Source organism: Rousettus aegyptiacus, unplaced genomic scaffold (assembly GCF_014176215.1).
Source record: "Rousettus aegyptiacus isolate mRouAeg1 unplaced genomic scaffold, mRouAeg1.p scaffold_m13_p_12, whole genome shotgun sequence".
Taxonomy (NCBI): Eukaryota; Metazoa; Chordata; class Mammalia; order Chiroptera; family Pteropodidae; genus Rousettus; species Rousettus aegyptiacus.
The window spans coordinates 77,123,008-77,147,112 of record NW_023416287.1 but is presented as its reverse complement, the minus strand read 5'-3'; the positions used below and the strand labels follow the sequence as shown (position 1 = coordinate 77,147,112).

Genomic DNA, 24,105 nt, shown 5'->3' with positions numbered 1-24,105 from the left:
CCTTCCTCTATACTTTGTCCTACTCACACTGGCTTTCTTTCCATCTTCAGTGAGCACTACTCCTTCCTGCCCCAAGCTGGTCACCCAGGTGACCCCTCAGCCTAGAACCCCACCCCCCACTGCAGTTTTCCAACTCCTTGCCCACCGTGGTGTCAGCTTGGACCTTGCTCTTTAAGCAAAGCCTTTTCTGATGCCCCAGACTAGGTCGGGTGCCCTGTTATATGCTGTGAATTTCTGCACTGTTCAAGCAGTTATGACCATTACACTGGATTAATTGCATAATGAGATCTGACATCCTTGAAGACAGGGACATGTCTTTTTTCCCCATTCTGTTCCAGCACTTTGCACAGCGCCTGTCATGTGGTAGGTGTTCAGTAAATACTTATGGAAGAATGAATGAACTAGAGGCCGCGTTTCAGTCGGTGGACCTTGTAACCTAATAGGGATGTGCAACAGTGAAGAGTATTTATTGAGTCAGTCTCAACAATGAAGTGCTTGAATACCGCGGCATGGGGAGGGTGCTGTGCTTTGTCCTATGAATGGAAAGGCTGAGAGCTGGCTTGAGTCTCAAATGTGAGTGCCTAAGTTGTTTAAGTTCTAAGACAGGTGATATCTTAAAAACAAAGCAAGAGAAATGTATCCAGATACAAGGGACATTTTCCCCAAAATTTTACCCCAGAAAAGAGCAGCTTCCCTATGCATTGTCTCTATTACTTAATCTTGATCAACGAAATACTGTCTGTAGAAGACAGCTTAGCCTGAACTGATTCAGGCAGTGCTGGTTTTGGTTGCTTAGAGAGGTCACATAACGGAACAGGTTTTAAGTTTTAAAAATGGAAGCAAACAAACTGACTTGGTGACTGTTTCTAGGGCTATGACTTTCTAATAAGAGTTATGGTGATTGTAAACTGTGAAAGGCTATTTCTTTGGGGAAAGCAGTATGCTAGTCTTTGATTGTCAGGATTAGGAGTATATACCTGTGGGACAAAAGAGGAAAATAACTATCCAGTAATGGCATCATATACGGATTTAAAAAGTTGGAGTATTCCAAAGAGCTTAGGTGGAAATGAGGATGATAAGCTCTGGAAAACTGCATTAAATGACTTAAAGATTTGTAATATGCCTATAGATTGGTTAAGTTATATACCAGGTTGCTGTGTACAGAGAGGATACTCCAGGAGCTGTAGTCATGTTGCTGGAAGTAAGATTTCAACAAAGTTTTAGCTTCTTTATAGGATCCAGATACATTTAGCCGTAAGAATGTTATAGCTTTGAGTAAATCTTTTCGCTTCTTCAGGAAGCAGGTTAATAGATTTAACATTGCAGCCTTGCTTTATAACCTGGCTAGCTTTTGACACACCCCTTTTTTAACAGGGACTTTCAACGCTCTTTCCAAAACTTCGTGAACACATTGCTTTATAGCTATTTCCAAGTCTCGAGTATCACCGCAGTTCCCATCACCAGGTGTACCGCTGGTATAAACTCACTGGGCAGAATGACTCAGCAATGTTCCCTGAGCACCAAGCACCTCCCATCTTGTCGTTTCGTCACTTGAGGACGTACTGCTTCCTCTACCAAAAAAATCTGCAGGGCAGGAAACAGCCAGGTAAAAGTCGCCTTCAACAGCCACGTGGAGACTTGGTCCTTCATTAGCTTCAGACGTACAATGTCGATTAAGTTGTCATGGAGACTGATGATGTAATCAGATATCAGAAAGCGTCGAATCTTCCCAAAAGACTCGGTTGAGATGACGTGCTGCTCTAAGTATGTAAAATAACATATCAAAAACAGGATCGCGATGGCTAGTGCCAGAAATGTGTAGATGGATCTGTCTTTGGCATGTTTGACCTTTGTTTAACTGATAGGAAGCATCAGGTTCCATTATAACTTTGCCGTTTCACTGCACATTAAATATGTCACAGAATGAAGTTTGCTTCTCTGCTCTTCACTATCCTCCTTTACCCCAAGAGTGCTGAGTGGCTTTTTGCTCTCCCTGTCTCTGTGCATCGTTACCATTCTCCCGCCCAGCATTCGGAGCAGCTTGGTTCTCTCTCGTCCATAGAAGGACACAGAGCCACATTCGGAAGAGATCTGGGCTGGGCCTCAGGAACTTGCCTGACTGGCCTGGAAGTTACACGTGGATCTTCAGTTACTTAGTTTTGAATAAACAGTATATTTACATATATGTAATGTAATATAACATAATTCCCCTTGGCTCTGAGTTACAGGCAGCTTCCTAGTGAAGAGCATTTAGGGAAAAGAGAAGGTATTACTGCTCCAGAAAGCCTTTGATAGAATGAGTAAACAGGGAGACCAGGAAGCTGGCCTGGGTGCTGGGGGAGGTGGAGTTAACAAGCTCTGGGAATAAATTGGGAGGGAGGAGTGTCTGCGTTCTCTTGACACTGTGTGCACAGGGTTCTGTTGGGATTATTTGTGTTCCTCTGGAGGGAGTCCCATATGTCCCATTCACTCCCCAGGCCCGTTCCTGCCATAGTAACAATAACTGCTGAACACTTACTTTGTGCCAGATGCTGTGCTAAATGTTTTATATACATCGTTTAATCCTAACAGCAACCCTAATATAGAAGATACTCCCTCACTTTACAGATCAGGAAGCTGAGCCTGTGATGGGACCTGAGGCTGGTACCCAAAGCCTGAATCTTAATCTCCTTCCTCTCCTGTCTCTCGTAGTGGGAGCTCAGATAAGAATGAAGATGCCTAGCAGCATTCTGGTTGGGGATGTTCTTGACTTTGGCCCCCAAATTTGTGGGACTAATCACCACCACTGAGTTCAGGATGTAGTTGGTGTCTGGGCCTGTGAAACATGATCTTCAGATGCGGAGAGGACTATGGGAGGTTCTGCTCAGATGGGGTAAAAAGCCTAGTTTTGGTTCTCCAGACTCTTTGCAAAAGAATGAAATGCGACCCACTTCCTACTACAAGGGCAGCTAGGTCAGGTGTTTTCATAGTCTCTGCAACGTGACGGTACTGTACCAGGTCCCCAGTCCCTGGAGAAGCTGCTGTTGTGATAGTGCTGAAATGAAACTATTGGCTTGGTTTGGAAGTGTTTTCTTTTTTTCTTTCTGACCCTTCCACAGAACTATTGCTTTAACAGGAGAAGCTTCAAAATGGATACTTTTGCAGCAAACAGAAGGCATTATTTATGACGTGTTTGAGAAGTGTTTAAGTGTGTTTTCCTAACCTCATTGAAGAACTGAGCTATATTCTCCATTCTTTAAATAAGCGGTACAAGGTGTTTGTTTGTTTTTGGCTTAGAGGATTTTTAGTCTCTCAGGGTTTATCAGCCTCTGTGGTTCTCAGTTTACCCTCTTATCACTTTGTCATTGGACCTTGGGGTTTCAGGCAAAGTTAGGGGAACAGCTTGGTGTCTTTTGTTAGGTGTGATCCTTCCTGCCTCTGGCGGCATCTGAGTTCCAAGTCTCACCTCCCTGCCTTTTAACAATTATGATCTCCCTTGGGACCCGCAGCCTGTCCACTTATTTCAGTGCTGGTGACTTTTGTTTGATGATGCTACTCTCTGTGTTGGATCTCAGACTGGTCCTGCACGGAGAAATTTGGTGGCTTCTGTGCTCCTTGAGAGAAGATCAGCTCAGTCTTGCATCTTCCCTAGTGAGTTCTGGAACAAAATTCATGTCCTGAACAAATACTATTGACTAACTCTGTATTTTATCAAAAAGATCCTCTCCCACTTTACCCCAGAGCCCTGATTTTAATTATAGAGATGAGTGCCCACTAAGCCATGGCATCATGTTAGTGCACGGAGTACAGCCACGAACAGGCAGTGTTCCTGCTCCTTGTCCCCTAAACACAGGCAGGAATGGATGGGCAGTTTTCTCAGCCAGCCATCACGTTAGGCTGTGGGTCACCTCTTGTCCATTTCCAGTCAGCCGTGCCGAGACTACCATGCTTGAAGTCAAGGCTATGTTGCAGGCACAACGTCAACCTGCCTGATTAACTACGGAACTACCTGGTGGCTTAACTTGGAGTGTCATTGTAAACGGTGTTTGCACTTTTTTCCCCTATATGTAATTATAAGACACATTACTCGTATAAAATATACACTCAGTGGGACCTGGGCTGCGGTAGGAAAGTCAGTATTTCTCCGTGAGAAGGAGACCCTGGGGGACCAGAGATCTTTCCTCTGGTTCTGCTCCAGACTAAGCTATTCGCTGTGGACTTGGGAAAATTAGTACTTTTTACCCACAGTTTTCTCCTCTGTGAAATATTAGTGGTAACTCTACTTATCTTGCCTCAGTTTTAAAATTAAGATGAAGTGATTAAAGTACTTGAAATTACTTATATTAGTGTAAGGTTATAGAGGTGGCATTATTAATAATTCCAAGGAGTGAATGTGTCCAGTGTCCCTATTTCCTGTGAAGTTGACTTTGGTTCTGAGGCTCACTCTGAAACAGTGATTTTAACTCTGATGGCACATACATCACTTGGGAAGCTTAGAAAACAAAACAAAGCAAAACAAAAACCATAGTGCTTGGGTCCCACTCCCAAAGATTTAATCCTAATTATTCAAGTGTAGGATATGGGCGTTTGTTTGTTGTTGTTTTTTTTGTTGTTTTTTAGATCTACAGATAATTCTGAATTGCAAGCCAGCATTAAGAGTCACTTCTCTTAGGGTTTTGGAGTTGAAGCAGGCTATATCCAGGTATCAGTTTTAAGGCATGGCTACCTATATACTGTCACTTGCAGGACATCCAGAGGATCCCAGTAGCATGGAATCCCTTAGGCTTGTCATTTGCCCATTCCCACCCCCTAATGCTATGTAAGATCCCATCAGGATCCTGCCTTGTAGACTAGACAGCATGCAGTCTCATCATCGTCATCACTATTGCTAACACTTATAGTACTCTGATACCATGGGATTGCATTTCATTCTTGGAACACCTCGTGAGATGGGTCTAACTTTTACCCCCATTGTACAAGTGAGGAAACCGAGGCTCAGATCCATTCATCAACTTACCCAAGCTTACAGCGTGTGGCTGGAATGCTTACCCAGGCTGTCTGGCTCTGGAGCCCACACACTTAACCACAGCACTCTACTGCGTGATAATTGTATAAATGAGTCATGCTCTACCTTCCTTGATATTGTCTTCACATTTCAGCAGGGGGCTTTCTGGAGATGGTGCTTGAGCTCAGGAGATAGAGTCCACCGCTGGGATTTTGTGTTCCACCAGAGGCTGGTGGGGAAGGGCTCTGGGCATACGAGGGTATGTGGTGCCCTGCAAATTACAGTTGCCTAATCAAACTGCAGGGACCGCCAGTTCTCAGACGGGCTCACACATGGGACGTGTCTGGGGAGCCTGAGAAAACACTGCCTGGTTCCCACTCCAGAGAGCGACGTAATGGGCCCGAGGGCCTGGCTCAGGAAGCCGGAAAAGCTTCCCAGGGGATTGTCACTCGCAGCGGGTTGACCACAGCTCGTAGGCCGCCGCTCCCTCCAGCCGTAGGTCTGAGAACTCCTCCCGCGGGCCCTGCAGAGGTGGAAGAAGCAAGCCGGGAGCAGGAGAAGGGCGCTCTGTCCCAGAGACATCTGTCTGCCTTTCCTCGTTAATACACAGGGTTCCTTCCAAAAGAAAAATCACAAGTTTTCCCTAGGTAATTAGGTCAGCCTCGTTATTTTGTTTACTTTGATAGGATGGAGTTAAGCATTGTTGAAAGGGCAGTCACACATGGCGCGGCACTATAGTTGAGTTCTGTGAGGGAGCTTGCCTTTCTACAATCTGCCGCCCGCTGGAAAGCTGCCGGGCTCAGATTCGTGTGAAGGAATTCCTTGAAGGTGAGGAAATCAAGAGGCAACAACAAACCTTGGTTCTAGAGCATTTCCATCTGACTCATAGAAATGTTGGCTTTCCGTTAAGATATTTTTTACCTTACTGCTTTCCCAGAGACCAGCAGTGAGAACCCCTGCTGGGAGACAGTGTACGGGGTGCCGTGTGCCTCATCCGCAACCAAAACAGTTTTTCAAACAATTGAGGTGAAATCCACATCACGCAAAATTAACTGCTTAAAGTGAGCAGTTCAGTGGCTTTGACTACAGTGCCGTGCGCCCACCCCCTATCCGGTTACAGAGCTTTCTCATTACCCTGAAGAAGTCCCTTCCCCTGCACATCCTCCCCTTCCCCACCTCGGCTCATGTCTGTCTTCCTCGAGTCCTCGCCGGCTGCTGTGGCGCGGTCTCTCCCTTCTCTTCGTCTGTTCTCTTGGCCGTTTCCTTTGCACTATGTCCCATCTCGTGCTGGGATACAGAGGCCGTGCATCCTCCTTGGGTGGGTGGGTCTGGGGGGAGAAAGGGACAGTGGAGGTTGTTTGCCAAGGCAGCGTGTAAAGCAAAATTTGATTATGGTTGAATTGCCCTTGAAAGTCCTATAATTCCCTCATCGAATGTGGTATGCGTGATGATGTTGGGTAAACAGCTCTGCTCAGTAATTCAGAGGCACATCAAGCCGAGAATCCACGAAGTAGGATGAAGGTGGGCAGGCAGGAAGCTGAGGCGACACCTGCCTGCAGATGTCACGCATCGACACTGTCGCAACGCAGGGTTTACCTCGTTCTGGGTTAAGGACCTGCCGTCATCTCGATGCGTACCCACGCGTGTCTTCATCGCGGAGATGGAGGAAACGTGGCCACATCTGGCACACAGCGGGCACATGTTAGGTGCTCAAGTGTTTACCGGATTTGAGTCTACAGCTCGCTCGAGGAGATCTGTAATATACAACACCATCCTTTAAAAAGTTGTAGGCGAAGTTGACCATCTACTTCCTCTCTTTCTAAGTTAGCACTGACTCTTCTTGCCTCGTCTTCTCGTCTTGCCTGCCCCTGCCGAGTGGCCGTTAGTACTTCCCTTAGGAAATGGTCCCATCGCCCCTTAGAGAATATTTTTATGTGAATTGCCTACCCAACTGGATTCTTGAGTTCCATAAGGTCAGGGGATAGATCTTCATGTTTGTACTTGATTACAGGTGCGTATCACAGTGTGTTCCATGTGTAAACCAGGTGCCCCATAAATGCACATTTTCTCTCTCTTGATTCTTGTCTCGAAGATCATTTATTGAGCATCTGCTGTGTGCTGGGGATACAGAGCTGCTCTGTAGTGTATCTGCAAGATCCTGAAGTAGTGAGATGAAACCGACATGGAAGAAATGACTGTAAAACCATAAAGAAAGTTAATCACAGAGAAATCGACTGTGGCCACTCTGCACTGGGAAGAGCTAACTCTGTAGGACACAGGGAAGAAAGGGTTTCGTGAGGAGACGCCTCTGGAGCGTGGACTCTGCCCCCGTGGACAAGCGAGGGAGGGGCATTCCGGGTGAGGAGACAGCACGTACAAAGGTAGCGGGCAGCAGACCTTTTCTGCAAAAGGCCAGATAGAAAATCTTTTAGATTTTCAGGCCTCGGGGTCGATGTCACAACTACACAGCTCTGTCACCAAAGTGCAGAGGAAGCCGTAGACAGTACATAAACGGAATGTGGTTGTATTTCAAGAAAACTAGGGACACCAAAATTTGACGTTCATGTCCTTTTCATGTGTTATAGGAATATCATTCTATTGAATGTTTTTAGTCACTTAAAAATGTAAAGACCATTCTTAACTCATGGACTGTACAGAAACAGGTGACATGCCGGATTCGGCCCAGGGGCCGTGGTTCGCTGACCTGGGTATGAAGGCTGGGAAGTGCGAGATCGGGTGGGAGGAGCAGAAAGTTCTTAGGGGTGCACATTCCGATTCAGTAGCTGTGGGTGGGGGCGGACGCACAAGCCCCTAGGTGGAGAGGCTGACGTTCTCACTTGGTATAGCAAAGAGCTAAAGTATCTTTAGGGTCCCTTTATGTGCCGGATGCTGTGATGAGTTCTGTGGATATGGGAAAAACACAGAAGACAGTTTTCTGCCTACCAGGTGTTTTCAGTCAATTTAGAGAGAAGAGATTTTTATAACTAGAAAGATGAATGGGCCCTCCCGGAGTACGAACTGAACGGAGGTAAAGCCAGGCAAAGAGATTTCCCAGTGCTGGGTGCAGTTAACCATTTAGTGAGTGGCGTGTGGGGTGCAGGGTTAAGGCCAGAGGAGACCCCGAGGGATCTGGGACTTCATCCAGACTTCATCACTTGCAGTTTCTGTTGGGATTTTCCCCATTCTTCTCTGAGTGGTTATCTTGAGCCATTCCTGACACCATTTACACTGAATGGAGACTTTGGTTGGAGTAAAATTTCTTGGGTGTGTTGCACTCCCTCTGACAGAAGGGAAGCATCACTCAGAGGAGGAGCACATATTAGGTGCTCAAGTGTTTACTGGCGGGGCTAAGGAAAGGTCTCACCTGAAGCTTAGGGACAGGATCTTACAAATCATTGCAGCTGGATGATGATAGACATAAATGACGCTGGAGGAGGTAAGTTAGAACACCTGAGAGAGAAGAAATGTTGACGGTTAAGGGCAGCAGACACTCAAAGCTTTCTCTGGAGATAACTCAGAACATTCTTAGGCCTACCTAAAGCTCTCAGACACTATACAGCTCTGTAGCATCTTCCTGTAAAGATGCAGTAACATCTTTCTGTTAGGCAGGCCTGGAGGCAGAAGATTCTGTGAACGTGGTTCTTTATAATGCCAAAAACAAATGACCTTGGCTTTGTATTCTGAGCAGGGGTGTCAGGGAGGCACGTTGGCGGTGGTTTGCGTTCATGTTTATTGTTCTGAGTCCTTTGCCTCATGACTTTCACTGTTTAATAGCGAATTAGACATAAGTGTAATAGCAAATTAGAGATAAACGTAGCAGGAGCCAGGGGCTCGCTCTTAGAAAAGGCCAGTGACCACCTGTTTGAAAATACCGTGAAAAAGCAGGGCCAAAATAGAGTCTGCAGGCTGCTTGCGTCCAAGCCACTGACTGGCCACAGGGTCTGTGTCTGGAGCTGTCACCCCACAAGGGAGGTGGGTTATGTGGACCCCCGGCAGCTTCTGGCTGGCCTTTGGTCAAAAGAACCATTAGTTTCCGGTTTGCTAAGAATCTTCGGTGCCCATGACCCGTGTGTGTGTGTGTGTGTGTGTGCGCGCGTGTTCAGACAGCTTCTAAAGCAAACGGGCCCTTGGAAATCGCATAGCTATGAAACAAACATTTAGAGACTTGTCTGACAGACGTAAGCGATGCCAGGAGCGACGGCCAGCAGACTCAGCTGTTGCTCTTCAGAGCTTCAGGTCTGTGGGTCTCCTGGGTTGCACGTTACACTCACCTTGGGAACTTTTGTGTCGCCGAGCCGGTCTGAGGTAGAGCCCAGACGTGGATTTTCAAAGCTCCTGGGTGATTTTAATGCACGCTCAGAGGGGAGGATCCCTGAGTTACATTGAGAGTGCGTTGCCATTCACCCAGGGCTGGGTTCTCTGCCGCTAGGATTTGGCTAGCTGAATGACCTTGCAAATCTGGGTAGCTGCTAGGACAGGTCGCTGACAAGGAATACATACGTGCTCGTTTGACTTGTCGACCACTCTTTCACTTCTGCAGGAAAATAGCTCTGTCTGTCCCTGAATGCAGACTATCAGAACAGATTCCCAAGCTTTGAAGATTTGTCATGCCATTTTGTTGAGTTTTACACATGATGTTTTGTTGTCTGCAGCACGTTAGACGCTTCCTCCGACATCACTGTTTTATACCATCCTCGGTGGAGATGATGGCGTAAAACTCCGGATGTAACCAAATGCAGGCTCAGCAGCCTGCTGGGAGAATTCTCATTTCATTGATCTGTGATAGTCTCTCAGGATCCAGAGGGTGCCCTCTGTTACCAATCCTGTGAGGCGTTAATCTGTTATCGCGGTATTCAATCACCTTGTGTCTTGAAATGAGAAAGGAGCAAAATGTGTCCAGATGGCTTCAGAAGTTCTCCTGAGGGTCCCCCCCCCCATAGATAGCAACACACATTTAGAAACCCAAAAGCTTCCTTTTGTATCTGAGTTTCTTCCGTTTTAATTTTTCAGTACACAAGGGTCTGGATCCCTGACCCTGATGAAGTGTGGCGCTCAGCCGAATTAACCAAGGACTACAAGGAAGGGGACAAGAGCCTCCAGCTCAGGCTGGAAGATGAAACCGTAAGTGCAGGTGGGGGGCGCGGCGGCAGCGCTGGGGTCTGCTCAGCTGGACCAGATGGTACCCTGTGGGCTCAAGTCGTTCCCGCAGCTCGGAGCCTCTGAGCCCCTGGCATCTTCCTTGTGGCTCTTGACGGTAATGTTATCTGAGCGTGCTACACCATGACACGGCTCCACGGCTGTCGCATAAGTGCCCGCTGGTGTCAGCAGCTGGGCGATCATGGGTGCCTGAGGCCACAATCTGCTCAGTGGAGTGAGCGACCCCTGCTGTCCCCACCCTGGGGTTCAAGCAGCAGCGGGAGATGAGGGAGGGGAGCTGGGCAGGGGACAGCGAATGGGACCGTGGTGGGGGGCGGGGAACACTGCGGACCCGGCCTGTCCGGGTTGGGGTCCCGGCTCAGCCACTGCCAGCTTTGTGCCCTTGTGCAAGTTAGCAGTCTTTCCGTGCCTGTTCCTTTATCTGTGACATAGGGGCGATCGTTTGCCCAGGACGCTTTAGAGGACGAGTCACTGCGTGGCCCATACTTAGAGTAGCGCCTGGCACATGGGCACTCGGCGCGTGTTGGCTGCCGCACTGAGAACCCTTTCTCATTAGCTGACTTTCGGGTGGTTTCACCAGGCAGGAAGACAAGGTGATAACTATGAAACACTATTCTTCCTAGGTCTGATTCGGTTTCTCTTTTTCACGGGCCTTTGTGCCCACCCTTCCCTGTGATCTGTGCGTTGCACAGATGTTGGAATGCTTGCTCTGTGCTGGGTCGGGGGTTGTGTGGGTGAGGGTCGCGGCCCTGCCATTTGGGGGTGCAGCGCAGTGCTGGAGGCAGCAGGGAACGTGAACACAGCATGGCAAAGCCGCAGTGGTCACGGAAGCCAGGGTGCGGGGCGTGGGAGGGACAGAAAGGAGGAAACCCGCTGAGGTGAGGGCGTGGACGTGGAGAGGGAGGTGGCCAGGAGCCAGCCACTGGAGACGCAGGGGCCGGGTGCGTGGGCTGAGAGCGGAGTGCGTCCCAGGCGGGGGTTGTGCGTGCCAAGGCCCTGGGGCCTTGGTGCGTCCCCGGGGGTGTGTTGAAGGAGAGGAAAGCAGGCCAGTGCAGCTGGTGGGAGCCAGTGGAAAAGCGGACGGCAATGGGTCAGGCACGTAGCCAGGGGCCCTTTGTGCAAGGTTTACCGTGGGGGAGCTTGGGAGAGAGGCAGGTTTTGTTGAACGGTGGCAGGAAGAAGTCAAGAATTGGCTGTGGGATGGGTTACAGTTGGAGGGGCCGTGGAGCAGGCATCCTGTGGAGGGAAGGCCGGAGTGATTGTGGCCTGGACGGCAGTGGCACTGGAAGTGTGTACCACCTCGTTTAGCCTTGGATCACTTACTGTTTTTTCTCTGTCAAGCGCTTTGGTTTTGTCTTTCTAGATAGTTCATGACCTGCTTGAGAAATGGGCCTTGTCTTGTGCTTGGCTCTCATACTGCCTCCTGTGGTTGGTGATTAACTCATTGGTTAGTACCAAGATTGACCATCCTTCCCCGACTAACTACTGTGCTCTTTAATCAACTTGAGCATACCGCTTGGTAAAACTGGAACGGTGAATTTGTTAAATGTTTTTACACCAAGACGCGCTCGCCTCACCTGCCCCTTCCTGGCAGGCTGACTCTGCTAGCCTCCTCTCGGTTTTGAAGTGAGAAACAAAATTCCCGGCAGATGCAGTCATGTTTACCATGTTGAATAACTTCCCACCCCACGCCCGAAACAAAATGCAATTAGTTCACCCACTTGAATGGTGTATCTTCTCCAACAGATTTCATTGCAGTTGATCTTTTAAGTGGGCGGGTGTTTTTATAGCGTTGTAGGGAGGTAGTGAGGAATGGTTTGTGTTGCTAACGCAGAGCAGATGCTTGCTTCCCCCGCTGAAAATCCCGCCCTGCGTGACTGATCCTGGCAGCTGCCCGTGACCTTTCCCTCCCTCCATCCCAAGGGGCCGGTCAGTATGTAATCAGAAGGGACACCTGGGGCCGGAGATGAGCAGCTCTCAGAAGAAACGGGCTTGGAATTTCTGGGTGTCCAGGTTGCTCACGGTTGCTGGGGTTTGTCCGTTGCTGGCTCTGAGCTGTCCTTAGGAGCGACCCAGTTAGCTGTGGACCAGAGGCAGGAGCACAGAAGTTATATGGCCTGACCTCATGCTTGAAGAGAGTCCCCTCTGGAGCTGAAACCATCCTTGATATACCAGTCTGGCCAGAAATCTACCCCAGCAGCCCCTTTTCCCCACCCTACCCACTCTGCCCTCTGAAGTCCAAGAGTATAGGCTTAACCGCAGCAGCAAAGGATGAAAATGAATGAGTTCTCTTCTAGGGCAATCATGTCCCTAACTCCGGACGTCTGCCTTCCTGCCTGCGCACTCTGCTCAAGGTGGCCCCGCTCCTCACTGTCTCTCCAGAACGTTTCTGTCCCCTGTTGCTTATTTACTTATTTTTATTGTGGTAAAATATACAAAACATAAAATGTACCGTGTTAACCACTTTTAAGTGCACAATTCAGTAGCATTAAATACAGTAGCACCCCTCCCCCCTTACTGGTGGTTTCATTTTCCAGGGTTTTAGTTACCTAGATCCACTGTGATCTGGAAATGTTAAATGGAAAATTCCAGAAATATAAGTTTTAAATTGCACACTGTCACGAGTCGCGTGACGAAATCTCGCACCATCCTGCTCCATCCCACTTGGGACGTGAATTATCCCTTTTGTCCAGCGTATCCATGCTGCACACACTACTGGCCTGTTAGTCACTTAGTCACCATCTCAGTCCGCAGATCAGTTATCAGGGAGAGCGAGTGAGGGAGAGACCACAGTCATGGAACTTTTAGTACAGCATCTTGTTATAATGGTTCTCTGATATGTTAGTAATCTCTTAGTGTGTCTGATTTATAAATTAAACACTATCATTTTTTTATGTACATCTAGGAAAAAACATAGTATATATAGAGTTTAGTACTACCCGCGGTTTCGGGAGCCCACCGGGGGTCCTGGAACACGTCCTCTGCAGATAAGGGGGGCCGCCGTACTCGCATGGCATGCAGCCATCACCACCGCCCATCTCCAGAACTCTTCATCTTGCAAAGCTGAAACTCTATTGAACAATAGCTCTCCCTACCTGTTCCCCCTTTCCCTGGTACTCTCTCTCCAAGTTTCTGGCTCCGAGTTTGATTGTTTCAGGTAACTCATAGAAGTGGAGTCATACGACATTTGTCTTTTTGTATCTGGCTTGTTTCGCTTAGCACAATGTAAGGTGTATATTTAAGCGCATGAGAGGATGGGACACTTCTTGGGGGAGGAGGACGGTGTGTCTTCTCTTTTTCTCCCCACAGCTGTGCTGGGCACAAGGTGTCTCTCTGTGGGAACCCTTAGCACAGTACTGTGTTTTTAAACTGGATCAAGCCTCTCAGTGTGTGCACACCTTGGTGATAAAGTGTAACTTCCTCATTCTTTGCCCGGAGTGGAACTCTGCCTGGCAGGCCATCTCTCCTACCCACACCTCCCATACAGGCTGCTTGGCTTCTGCCCTCTAGTGGCAGGGAACGGAACACGCTCCGCGTTTCCATGGTCTCACATTTAAGTTCTGCATCCAGTGCCGCCCAGCAGCCACCTTGGTGCTGAGTGCTCCCTGCGTGCAAGGCCCAGGCTTAGTGTTCATGAGTGAGAGGAAGACGGGAATATGTGAGCTGTAAAAGGAGTAACATGCTCCACCTTTGTCTCGGCACATCCAAGCCCTCTACATTTGCCATCGTCACCATTTTAAGTGTACAGGTCAGTGGCATAAAAAACAGTATAGGTAGGACTCATTCCTGAGCCGCCACCACCACCATCCGCCTCCAGATTGACATCTGTCTACTGAACATCATCGACCTGTCCCCCCCCACCCCGGTAGTCATGATCTTTTCTTATCAGTTGGCATATGTTGCCTGGCTGCTTCTGCTTGGAGATGGGCGAAGCAGTCATTTTGCTCCCTCATCCTCCCGCCCCCCAGACATTGGGCAATGTCTGGCTACGTTTTGGTTTGTCATGACTGAGGAGGGAGGTTTGCTACTGGTATCTTGTGGGCATAGGGCAGGGATGCTGGTAAGCACCTCGTAAATGCAGCCTCCTTCCCCGCCTCGGGTGCCAAGGCTGAGAAAGCCTCGTTGAGGCCCATAGAGGAAACCGTCCGGATAAACACCAAGTTCGATGCTAAACTGGGGGTCCACGATTCTAACAGAATGTGGAAGCTGTGTTCCCCGCAGTAAATTGAAATCAAAATATTGACTCCGACTCCATATTTTATGCTGCTGTAGTTTTGTTTATTGAAACTTTTTGTTAATTCGATTAGCAAAATTCAGTTTGAATTTTATTCATTCAAACTTTTTAATAGTATATTTTAATTTATGATCTTTTTCTTCCTTTCATTGCTTGCATCACCATTCATTCATTATCCATTATTAAAACAATTATTATTGAGCAATTATATGCTGGTGTCTGGTTATACAGCAGTGAAAATGGCACATCCGCACTTTTGTGGAGCTTTCAGTCTAACTTATGATGAATGTAATACACACACACACACACACACACAAATACAAATATAGGGTTTAGAATATGACAAGTTCAAGGCCAAGCGTCTTTAGAAGTCTATTGGAAACACGGTGAGCTACCTGACTCTGCCCCAGGGCACTTACTACTCTCTTTACTCCCCAACCCCACACTTGTTTTGAAACCCGCTCGGGCAGTTCCCTCTGAGTTTCCGCTGACTTCCCAAAGCAGGAACACTTATCATGGCAGAAATGGCATCTCAATACTCCACCACCGTCCTCATCCCCCTTGCAGTTAGGTGAGACCCCGTGATGACTTTTGTCCGGAAAGCCCTCGGTAGAGTTGATGGATACCACTTCCAGAGAGAAGCAGGGGAGAACGGATGGGAGTTTGTCAGGCTCTCCCTTCCCCTGCTCGGTGAATGCGAAGGCCGTGTGTTGACATCTAAGTGACCTGTGGAACAAAGCTTCCACATCAACCAGCCTTGGGCACCTAGCCTGAGTGAGAGAGAAACCTTTGTGGTTTTAAGCCATTGAGGTTTCAGGGTTAATTTTTTACTTTCTCATAACCTAACCGGTCTTTCATAACTAAGTAGTTTACATGAAGCAAAGGGTATTTTATTTTTCAAGTAATTAAGTACCCACTTGAGTTTAGGCCTGTGCTAAGTAGTAGGAAGTTAAGAATAAGAAGGTTCTTTTTAAGAGACATCTTTTGGAGGACCGGAGAAGATGGTGCTAAACTTAAACACAGAACTTTTACAGAGTAAGACAGAAGAACTTTTATTCAATAAATATTTGTGCTTTTAAAAAACTTGTTTAGGACAAAATGTAAAACAGTCTTTTAATACGGTGGGAGACCAGTCCTCTCATCCTGCGGTCTAAGGAAGTGATGGGCTCAGGGCCTCATCGCGGTTGAGTTCAGTGGGTCTCACCTTCGGCTGCACATTAGAACCCTCTGGTGAGTTCTTAAAAAGATATCATAAAGCTGAAGTAGCAGCCAGACCATGTAAATCTGAATTTGGGGATGGGACACAGTAAAGCTCCCCATGAAATTCCAAGGTACAGGAACAGTCGAGAGCCACTGCTTGAGTTGGGTGCCATTTCCAGCGGAGTATGATACATGAAGCTCCTCAGGGTCCCCTTGCTAGCTGGTAACCATATTTTTACTGACTTGACTTTTCTCCAAATCAGAAGATTCTGTGGGTAGAATAGGAGAAGGAAGTTAGCTTTCTTCACCTACCATATATGATTACTATTAGCTTCAAATCTCTGTGTTGGGAGTTGTCATTCAAAGATCTTTGTTTTCTTGCTGCAGTACCTCGTAACATGGACACAAATTGAGGGAAAGGAGAGACCAGGAATAAATTAGAGTTTCCACTCAACTCATATTTTTTAAGCACCTACTAAATATCATTGAATCGCACACCCGCAGAGTTTAGGGCAATCTAGACCCAACACTGTCCAGTAGAACATTGTGCTTCAATGGCGTGTTCTCTCTGTATTGCCCAGTGTGGTAGTCATTAGCCGCATGTGGCTACTGGGCTTTTGAAATGTGGCTAATGTGACTGAGAAACTGAGGTTTTAATTGCATTTAATTTTAATTGCATTTAATTGCATTTAATTTAAATTTTAATGAATTTAAATGGCCATATGTGCTGTCCAGTTGGCGAGTGCAGGTGCAGAGCCATCCCCGACCCTGTCCCTCCTTTTCCATTCTCAAGTGCTGTCTAGTCCTGTATGTTAGTTGGGGGCCAGTTGGAAACCCCCATCCGTTCCTGGTCTCCAGGGGTCTCCAAGGTCTATTCCAGGTAAGTGACTGATCATTAATTTTGTGATGAGTGTTAAGAGTCAACCTTTTTTTCACCTCCGAAGGCCCAGTTCTTGTGATGTCTTTTGTGCCAGAAAGTCCATGGTCCCTGATCACATCATAAAGGCTTAGATTTCAAATAAAACCATGTTTGCCATAAATGTTTTTGATGTTAGCAGCAGTGTTAGAATCAAATTCCTGTTAAAGGGGGAAAAAAAAAATCCTTAAGTCCTTCATTCTCTCCTTCCCTCTGGACACACACACACCAAGGAATCCGTAGCTTTGAATGCTGAGTTTGCAGCTCTGCCTCTTTTCTGCTGCTCTGGACATTTTTACTCTTTATCAATTTTACTGTAACCAATACCAGTAGCTTATTTGTGGACTGTGTTTTCACAAAATTGCATATGCGTTTTCCTCTGCATGCTTTTGGGAGAGCCTTTTGTGGGGGAGATTCACCTCAGAAAAGATGAAATGCCAGCATTTCTGCTTCAGTGTTTAAAGTCACTGGGCTCAGATCCCAGCTTTCCAATCTGAAAACCGAGGGGTCAGCTACATGGGCGCTGCGGTTTTGCAACTGGCTGTTCCCTGTGCTAACCGCGGCAGGGTGGACAGCCGCGGAGGAGGCGCAGAGCAGATGTGCTCCTGCGGGGAAGGGACTTCTCCATTGGACGGGCTTCAGGCTTCGGAATGCCTCAGTGGGGGAGGTCTGGTTAGAGTCCCAGTGATACCACTAACTCAGCAGGAGGTGAAGGGGGTCATCTGCTCTTGAATATGATGAAATAAAAGTCAGCTTTCAGCACTCCATTTCCCCTTGTTTTCCACCTTTTGGAAATTTTGTCTGCATCATGTTCATGATAGTTGTTTCCTGGCCTCCTCTATGGAATAAGTTTGATATAAATAAAAGAACATTTCACAGAAAGAAAAGAGCCTTGATTAATACATAAAAATGAAAAACCAACCACAGGAAACTGACAAAGTTGAAAACCTCGCTGACATAGATGACCATTGCTGTTTTCTGTGGCTGTTATTCCAGACAGACCTTGATATACAGTTTTAAATAAATGGAATCTTATATTTCATTCTGTAACACTTTTTTCTTAGATTCAGCAGAATGCTATGGGTAGCTGCCTGACTGTAAATATAGGCCTATGTCATGTTTTACTTTGATGTTTATAGCTTCGGCGAGTCAGTATCTTTGCTAGTTGATAAGACTGTCTCCTGCGGCCAACGAAGAGCATGTCCACAAAAAGTTCTGACTAGGTGTTGCCAGCTGCCCTCCAGAGAGGGCGAATCAGTCTGAACCAGCAGCCGTGGTCCTGTGTGCACACAGCCTTCCCAGTTAGGGTTGTGTTAGTTTTTATACCTTTGCTTATCTGATGGATATTAGTGCTAATAATCCTCGTTCGCATTGTTTTGTTTAATGGTCAAGTTGAATAGTTTTTCATTTGTAGTTCTTATTTTGTGACTTGTAGCCTATGTACAATTTTTTTTTTTGTCAAGGCATAGATTTTTCTTTGATTTCTTAAAACTTTTTGGATATTAAGATTATTAAGTCTCATGTACTGTAGAAGTGCTGTCTCCTCCTCCAGCTTTACTCTGCATATGCTATGTTTTATGATGGTTTTAATGTTCTGTGTTATAGTCAAATTAATATTTTCCAACATTGTTCTGGCTTTTGCTTTGTTCTTTAAAACTAATTTCTTCCAAAACTTTTACAAATATTTGCCCACATTTTTTTTAATGCTTTCGTTTTTCGTTCTGGTTTTAATTTTCACATTTGTTTTATCTAAAATTTATTTTGGTATGAGGAGTGAGAATAGAACACTGGCCCAGTATTTTTTATAAATGGCTTTTGGTTTATCTACCACTATTATTTGGAAAATTCCTTTTAACCATTTATTTGCAATTTCAATGTTATGAACAAATTTTCCATATGTACTTGCTATTACATTTTATTTATCTGTGTCTATTTTAGCACTATCACCATAGTGCTTTAATTGCTGGCTTTAATAACATACCTTAAGATCTGGTATTACAGTTTTGCTAAGAGTGGGATGGGAGGGGACATTTATATTTATATTTTTTTAACTGTTATCTTAGTAAATTAAGGCTATGCCCGTAGAATTTTGTGAAAGTCTCGTATAGAGTAGTTATTCTTAAATAATGAGCCATGAGCCACTTATATCAGAACTACTTCGGAATTTTTAAAAATTCGGGTTCCTGAGTCCCACACAGGGTTCCTGAACATAAGTCACATTTGGGAAACTGTTTTTACAAACAATCATGATTCTTTTTTTTTTTTTACAACATAATTTATTTTTATTTCTTCCAAATATGCTTTCTTTTCAATGTTTTTTTTAAAAAATATTTTTATTATAGCAACATTAGTTAACAAAATCCAGTAAATTTCAGGTGTATAATTCAACAGTAAGGCGCACGCGCGTGCGCACACACACACACACACAAACACACACACACGTATATGTATACTGCATTGAGTGTTCACCACCCATAGTTAGATTTCTTTTTATTACCACATATTTGACCCCTTTTACCTCATCTACCTTCCCCTTCCCCCCGACCCTCCGGTAACCACTAGTCTAGTATCTATGTCTGTGAATCTCTGTTACTCAGATAAAACATGGTAAGTAGCAGCCAAGTTCCTCCTGTTTAAACGTTTAAAAACACCACCGCCATCTTTTTTATTAATTGTTTTTACATGTTTGTACACACATAATCAAAGTTATAAATATATCCTGTCAATAAATTTATGTAGCCTAAGTGCTATTGAGTGCAGAGATAATACCTTGCATTTGAGATTTGAATTTAAGATGTGTAGTCATACTCCCTGATTACACACACACCCACACCCCCACACCCCCACACCCACACCCACTCAAGCTCCTATTACACTTTAGGTCAAAGTAAAATCATTGCCCTAGAGTAGCTTGCAGTTAGGTTGTAAAAAATTTAGGTACACCTTGAGGGCAGTTATGGAGGGCAGTTTATTGCAAGATAATCCAAATAAAAAGTGAGTGTGTGTGTTGATGGGAAGACCAGCATGAAGTGGGGCAAACCAAAGGAGGTTTCCTGGATGGGAGAAAGAACAGTACTTCTGTTGCAACTAGAATTAAAGACTCGGTAAGTATCTTTTCATTGAGAAGCAGTAGAATGCTTTATTAATGTAGTCGTTGTGCTTCCTGAATGCCTCATATCATTCAGTCTTTTACCTGAGATCATGTTAGCAGCAAAATTTCCACCTGGGCGGGTTTCTCACGTCAGCACAGGTATTTTGTTCAGCTTGCCTTTCTTTAAAACATGTATTTATCTTCACCACTTATGATCTGCTTAGGGTAGTGATCCTAGCCAACAAGACAAGAATTGAATACAAGCTGAATGTTTCATAACTCTGCCTTTTTTTGTGTCTGTTACTTGCATTTAGATTCGGGAATACCCCATCGATGTCCAAAGCAACCAGCTGCCCTTCTTGCGGAATCCAGATATCTTGGTGGGAGAAAATGACCTGACTGCCCTTAGCTATCTACACGAGCCTGCAGTTTTGCACAATTTAAAGGTCCGTTTCCTGGAGTCAAACCATATCTACACGTACTGTGGTAAGTGAGGGGTATCTAATAGCTGCGTGGGTTTGAAAGTGCTTATAATCTTCAGACTTTATGTATTGAACTCCAGTGGTTAAGACTCCTACTTTCAGTCTCGTTTATAAGTATCTCTCATCTGAGACCCTTGAAAGGTTTTCAATTAGTGAATGTGGCTTCATTAGTTTGCCCTGTATCTTTGCGGGACGATTGGTGTTAATCACAGCTCAACCAGTGAAGAAGTGGGCCACCCTGTGTGGCTCGACTGGCTTAGGCAACAGCCCTGGAGTCTTGGGGGATTTGCTCTCACCACTGAGTGCAGTCCTGTATGTGTATTCTAGTTTCCTGCTTGAGAAAAAGATGCCTTTTTCTCTGACCCTCTCACTCGCCCATGTACAAACATGGTGCATGATGAACATTTGTCAAATTCATGAACAGAAGCCATGACAAACACTTTAAACCAGAAGTCCTAAAATTCCCTTCTACTTGTTTTTCTTGAAATTTCTCAATTTTCCATGTTTCAAATTGGGTGTTTCTTTTTTAGAGTATCGTTAAATGGCATGGTAAAAACATGAACTCTGTAAACGTGCATGTTTATCTAGATGCTTCAGCTGTTCAGAGTGGTGGACATAGCACAGAATCCTAATTCATTAAGAGGTACTCGTTTCTTCCCAAGTGTGTGACCACAGAGTAGAATATCAAAATTTGCATTGAATGCTACAAGAATTAGGGTTTTATACAACTTTGGAAATCAGCAGAATATGTGAGGCTGTTCTTAAGGGAACTCTCCAAGTCATTACCCACATCAAGTGGACATTGTCAGAGCCCTGTGTCTTAATTTTCAGACAAACTTCCATCTGAAGGGAACTTCAGATGTTGGGCATCATCTTCCTCTCTTTACCCTTTACTTGGTTTATTACATTTCCTCTCTCTCTCTCTCATATTTTTTCCCCTTTTAAGTAGATTTTACTTTTTAAGGCAGTGTTAGGTTCACAGCAACATTTAGTGGAAAGTACAGAGATTTCCCATATACCCCCTTCTGCCAAACACGCACAGCCTCCTCAGCTGTCAAAATTCTGCTCAAGAGTGATACATTCGTTATAATTGATGAATCCACAGTGACACATCATTGTCACTCAAAGTCCATAGTTATATTAGGGCTTACTCTTGGCATTGTACATCCTACGGGTTTGGGCAAGACCATAATGACCTATATCCACCAGTATGGAGTCACAGCAGTGGTTTCACTGCCCTGAAAGTCATCCGTGCTCTACCTGTTCACCCTTCTCTTCCCATTAACCCTTGGCAACCACTGATCTTTTAGACTATCTCCATAATTTTGCCTTTTATAGAAGACGATTCTGTGGTTGGAATCACAGTGCGCAGCCTCTTCGGACTGACGTCTTTCACGTCGTAATATGCACTTAAGTTTCCACCATGTCTTCTCATATCTTGATAGTTCATTTCTTTTTAGTGCTGAATAATATTCTATTGTCTGGATGTAATACAGTTTACTCACCAATTCACTTATCGAAGGACATCTTAGCTACTTCTAAGTTTTGGCAATAATGAATAAAGCTGCAATAAACATCCATGCGCAGGTTTATGTAAGGATATAAATTTCAGTTCCTTTGGATAAATACCAAGGAGTGTGAATTCTGGATCACATGGCATGAGTATGTTTAATGTTGTAAGAAACTGCCTAAGTGGCTGTACCATTTTGCATTCCCACCAGCAGCGGCTGAGAGTTTCTGTTGCTTCACATCCTCATCAGCATTTGGTGGTGTCAGTGTTCTAGATTTTGGCCATTCTACTAGGCATGTAGTGGCATCTATTAGTGTCTTAATTCGCATTTCCATAACGATATATGATGAGGTGCATTTTTTCAGATGCTTATTTGCCATCAATATATCTTCTTTGGTGAGCTGTCCATTTAGATCTTTTGCCCATTTTTTAATTGGTGACTTATTTCCTTGTCATCGAACCTGAGTTCTTCATATATTTTGGACAATAGTCCTTTATCAGATATGGTTTTTGCAAGTATTTCTCCCAGTCTGTGGTTTGTTTTCTCATTCTTTTGATTGTCCCTTTCTTCAAACACCACAAGGGACCACAGTGTGAGAGGTTTCCTGTCCTGGCAGTCACCTTCCCAGTCCTGTCTTTTCTTCCCCACATGACTGGAAAAGCTCCTGTTTCTTGAAGGCCAGTCAGTAGTTCTCTTGACATCGAGAATAGGCACCTATGTGAAATAAAAAGATGTGGATTTCTGTCTTGTCTTGAAGATCAAATTTGTATTTTTTCTCTTTTTATATTCTCAAATATCTATTTACCTTGCTATTCCTTTAAAGAAGATCCGAAACATTAGAAGAGTTACTGATTCTTCAATCACCACGTATTTCTTGAGTCTATTATTGCACTGCATCCTTTTGGGGACATAAGATGAAAAAATGGCGATATGAAAGATATTACATGATATAATGTGATATGAGATAAAAAGAAATAGCTAACACTCTGGGCTTACTATGCAAAGTGCTGGGCTGGGTGTTCTCATTCTCTATTAATCATTTTATCCTCAGGATAATCCAGGTAAATGCAATTATGCCATTTAACAGGCTGGAAAATGGAGGTACTCAAGTAATTTGCCTTAGTTACCCAGTTAATAACTGGCTGAGCCATGGTTTAACTTTAAGATGTGTACCTTGTACTCCTTGTCTACAAGTTATTTGTATTTTAGCTAAGATAACCCATACTCAAATGAAAAATTAAGTCTCTTTACTAGATTTTAATTCTGAGATGGTTTTTTAAGCCTAATACCTGTTAGAGTTAAGTATCCTCTTTCCTCTGGTCCTGAAACACTTTGCACATATCTGTTTTGTGAATTCAAATTGTCGAACATTTATATGCAAGATGCACGTGTGAGTGTGAGTGTGTGTGCATGCGCGCACGCCTGTGTGCTTATTTAATGCTTAGAGTGTTTGGAGGCCTGCCCTGTCATTCTCTTCTCTACCTGGGCCTAGTCCTGTGCCTGGTAAACATATAGATACATCTTGCTTTAGTTGAGTGATAGTTGGCTGTGACTCATCCTGTTACTCTATCATTCTTTAGTCTCCATGCATACGAACGGGGCCTTTAAAAGCTGACACCAGGTGGCCATTGTGCGACCAGAGTCTGACGGCGCTGTCTGTTTGCAGGTATCGTGCTCGTTGCCATTAATCCTTATGAACAGCTGCCAATCTACGGACAAGATGTCATCTATGCCTACAGTGGCCAAAACATGGGGGATATGGACCCCCACATCTTTGCTGTGGCAGAAGAAGCATATAAGCAGATGGCCAGGTAAGAGTCATTGTAGCCCAGCTGACTTCCTGGGTAGTTGGGACAGAAAGAGGAGTTTCTATCTTCCTTTGCTGCTTTTGCTCAATGGCGGCAATGGTGGCTCCAGAGGAAAGATCTTAGAAACAAGACGAGCCCAGGTTCTGTTTCTTAGCACATTTCCTCATGTCTTCATCTTATTCTGATGAACTGAAACCTAGCCTTGGAGACTGGTGTCTCTTGAGACTTATTTCATTGTTTCAGCAGAACAATAAATGCCTAGCATTTCAGCATTTCATCTTTCTTTGAATTTTTTGGGGGCCTCTCTCCTCCCCTCCTGGTGTAATGAATCTATTTTATAGCATTGCCATTCACTTCACAGATCTCACCGAAGGCTCCCTTTTGAAGCAACCAGGGCTCTTAGAGAGCGTCTTGAGATGCCAAGCATTTGGGGTTGAAATAGAAATTTCAAATTACTAGTCGTGCGTAGATGGTACTCGGGGTTTTCCCCTGGAAGTGGATTTCTGTTTAGGCATGTAGGTAGATCACATTTTCGCTTCCCTCTACTCCCGCCTCCCTGCCCCCAGCTCTGAAGGATAGGTCCAGGTTATTTCCTCAGAAGACAGGCTAGGTGATTGTATTAGTCAGGATTCTCTAGGGAAACAACAAATGTAGAGAGGGAGGGAGGGGAAGTGTGCGTGTGCGGAGAGAGAGAGCAGGGGAAGGGGGTGGATGATTTTTAA

The 24,105-nt window shown here is 45.2% G+C and overlaps 1 protein-coding gene across 4 annotated transcripts in view; it reads left to right on the top strand.

Annotated features, from left to right (window-relative positions):
- Nucleotides 1-24,105, top strand: part of MYO5B (myosin VB) — a 288,112-nt gene that overhangs the window by 104,009 nt on the left and 159,998 nt on the right. For all 4 annotated transcript variants that reach the window (XM_016164861.2, XM_036230035.1, XM_036230034.1 and 1 more), the window contains exons 2-4: nucleotides 9,995-10,105; nucleotides 19,897-20,068; nucleotides 23,242-23,386. In XM_016164861.2, coding sequence (XP_016020347.2) covers nucleotides 9,995-10,105; nucleotides 19,897-20,068; nucleotides 23,242-23,386 — 428 coding nt within the window. The remainder of the gene's footprint in view (nucleotides 1-9,994; nucleotides 10,106-19,896; nucleotides 20,069-23,241; nucleotides 23,387-24,105) is intronic.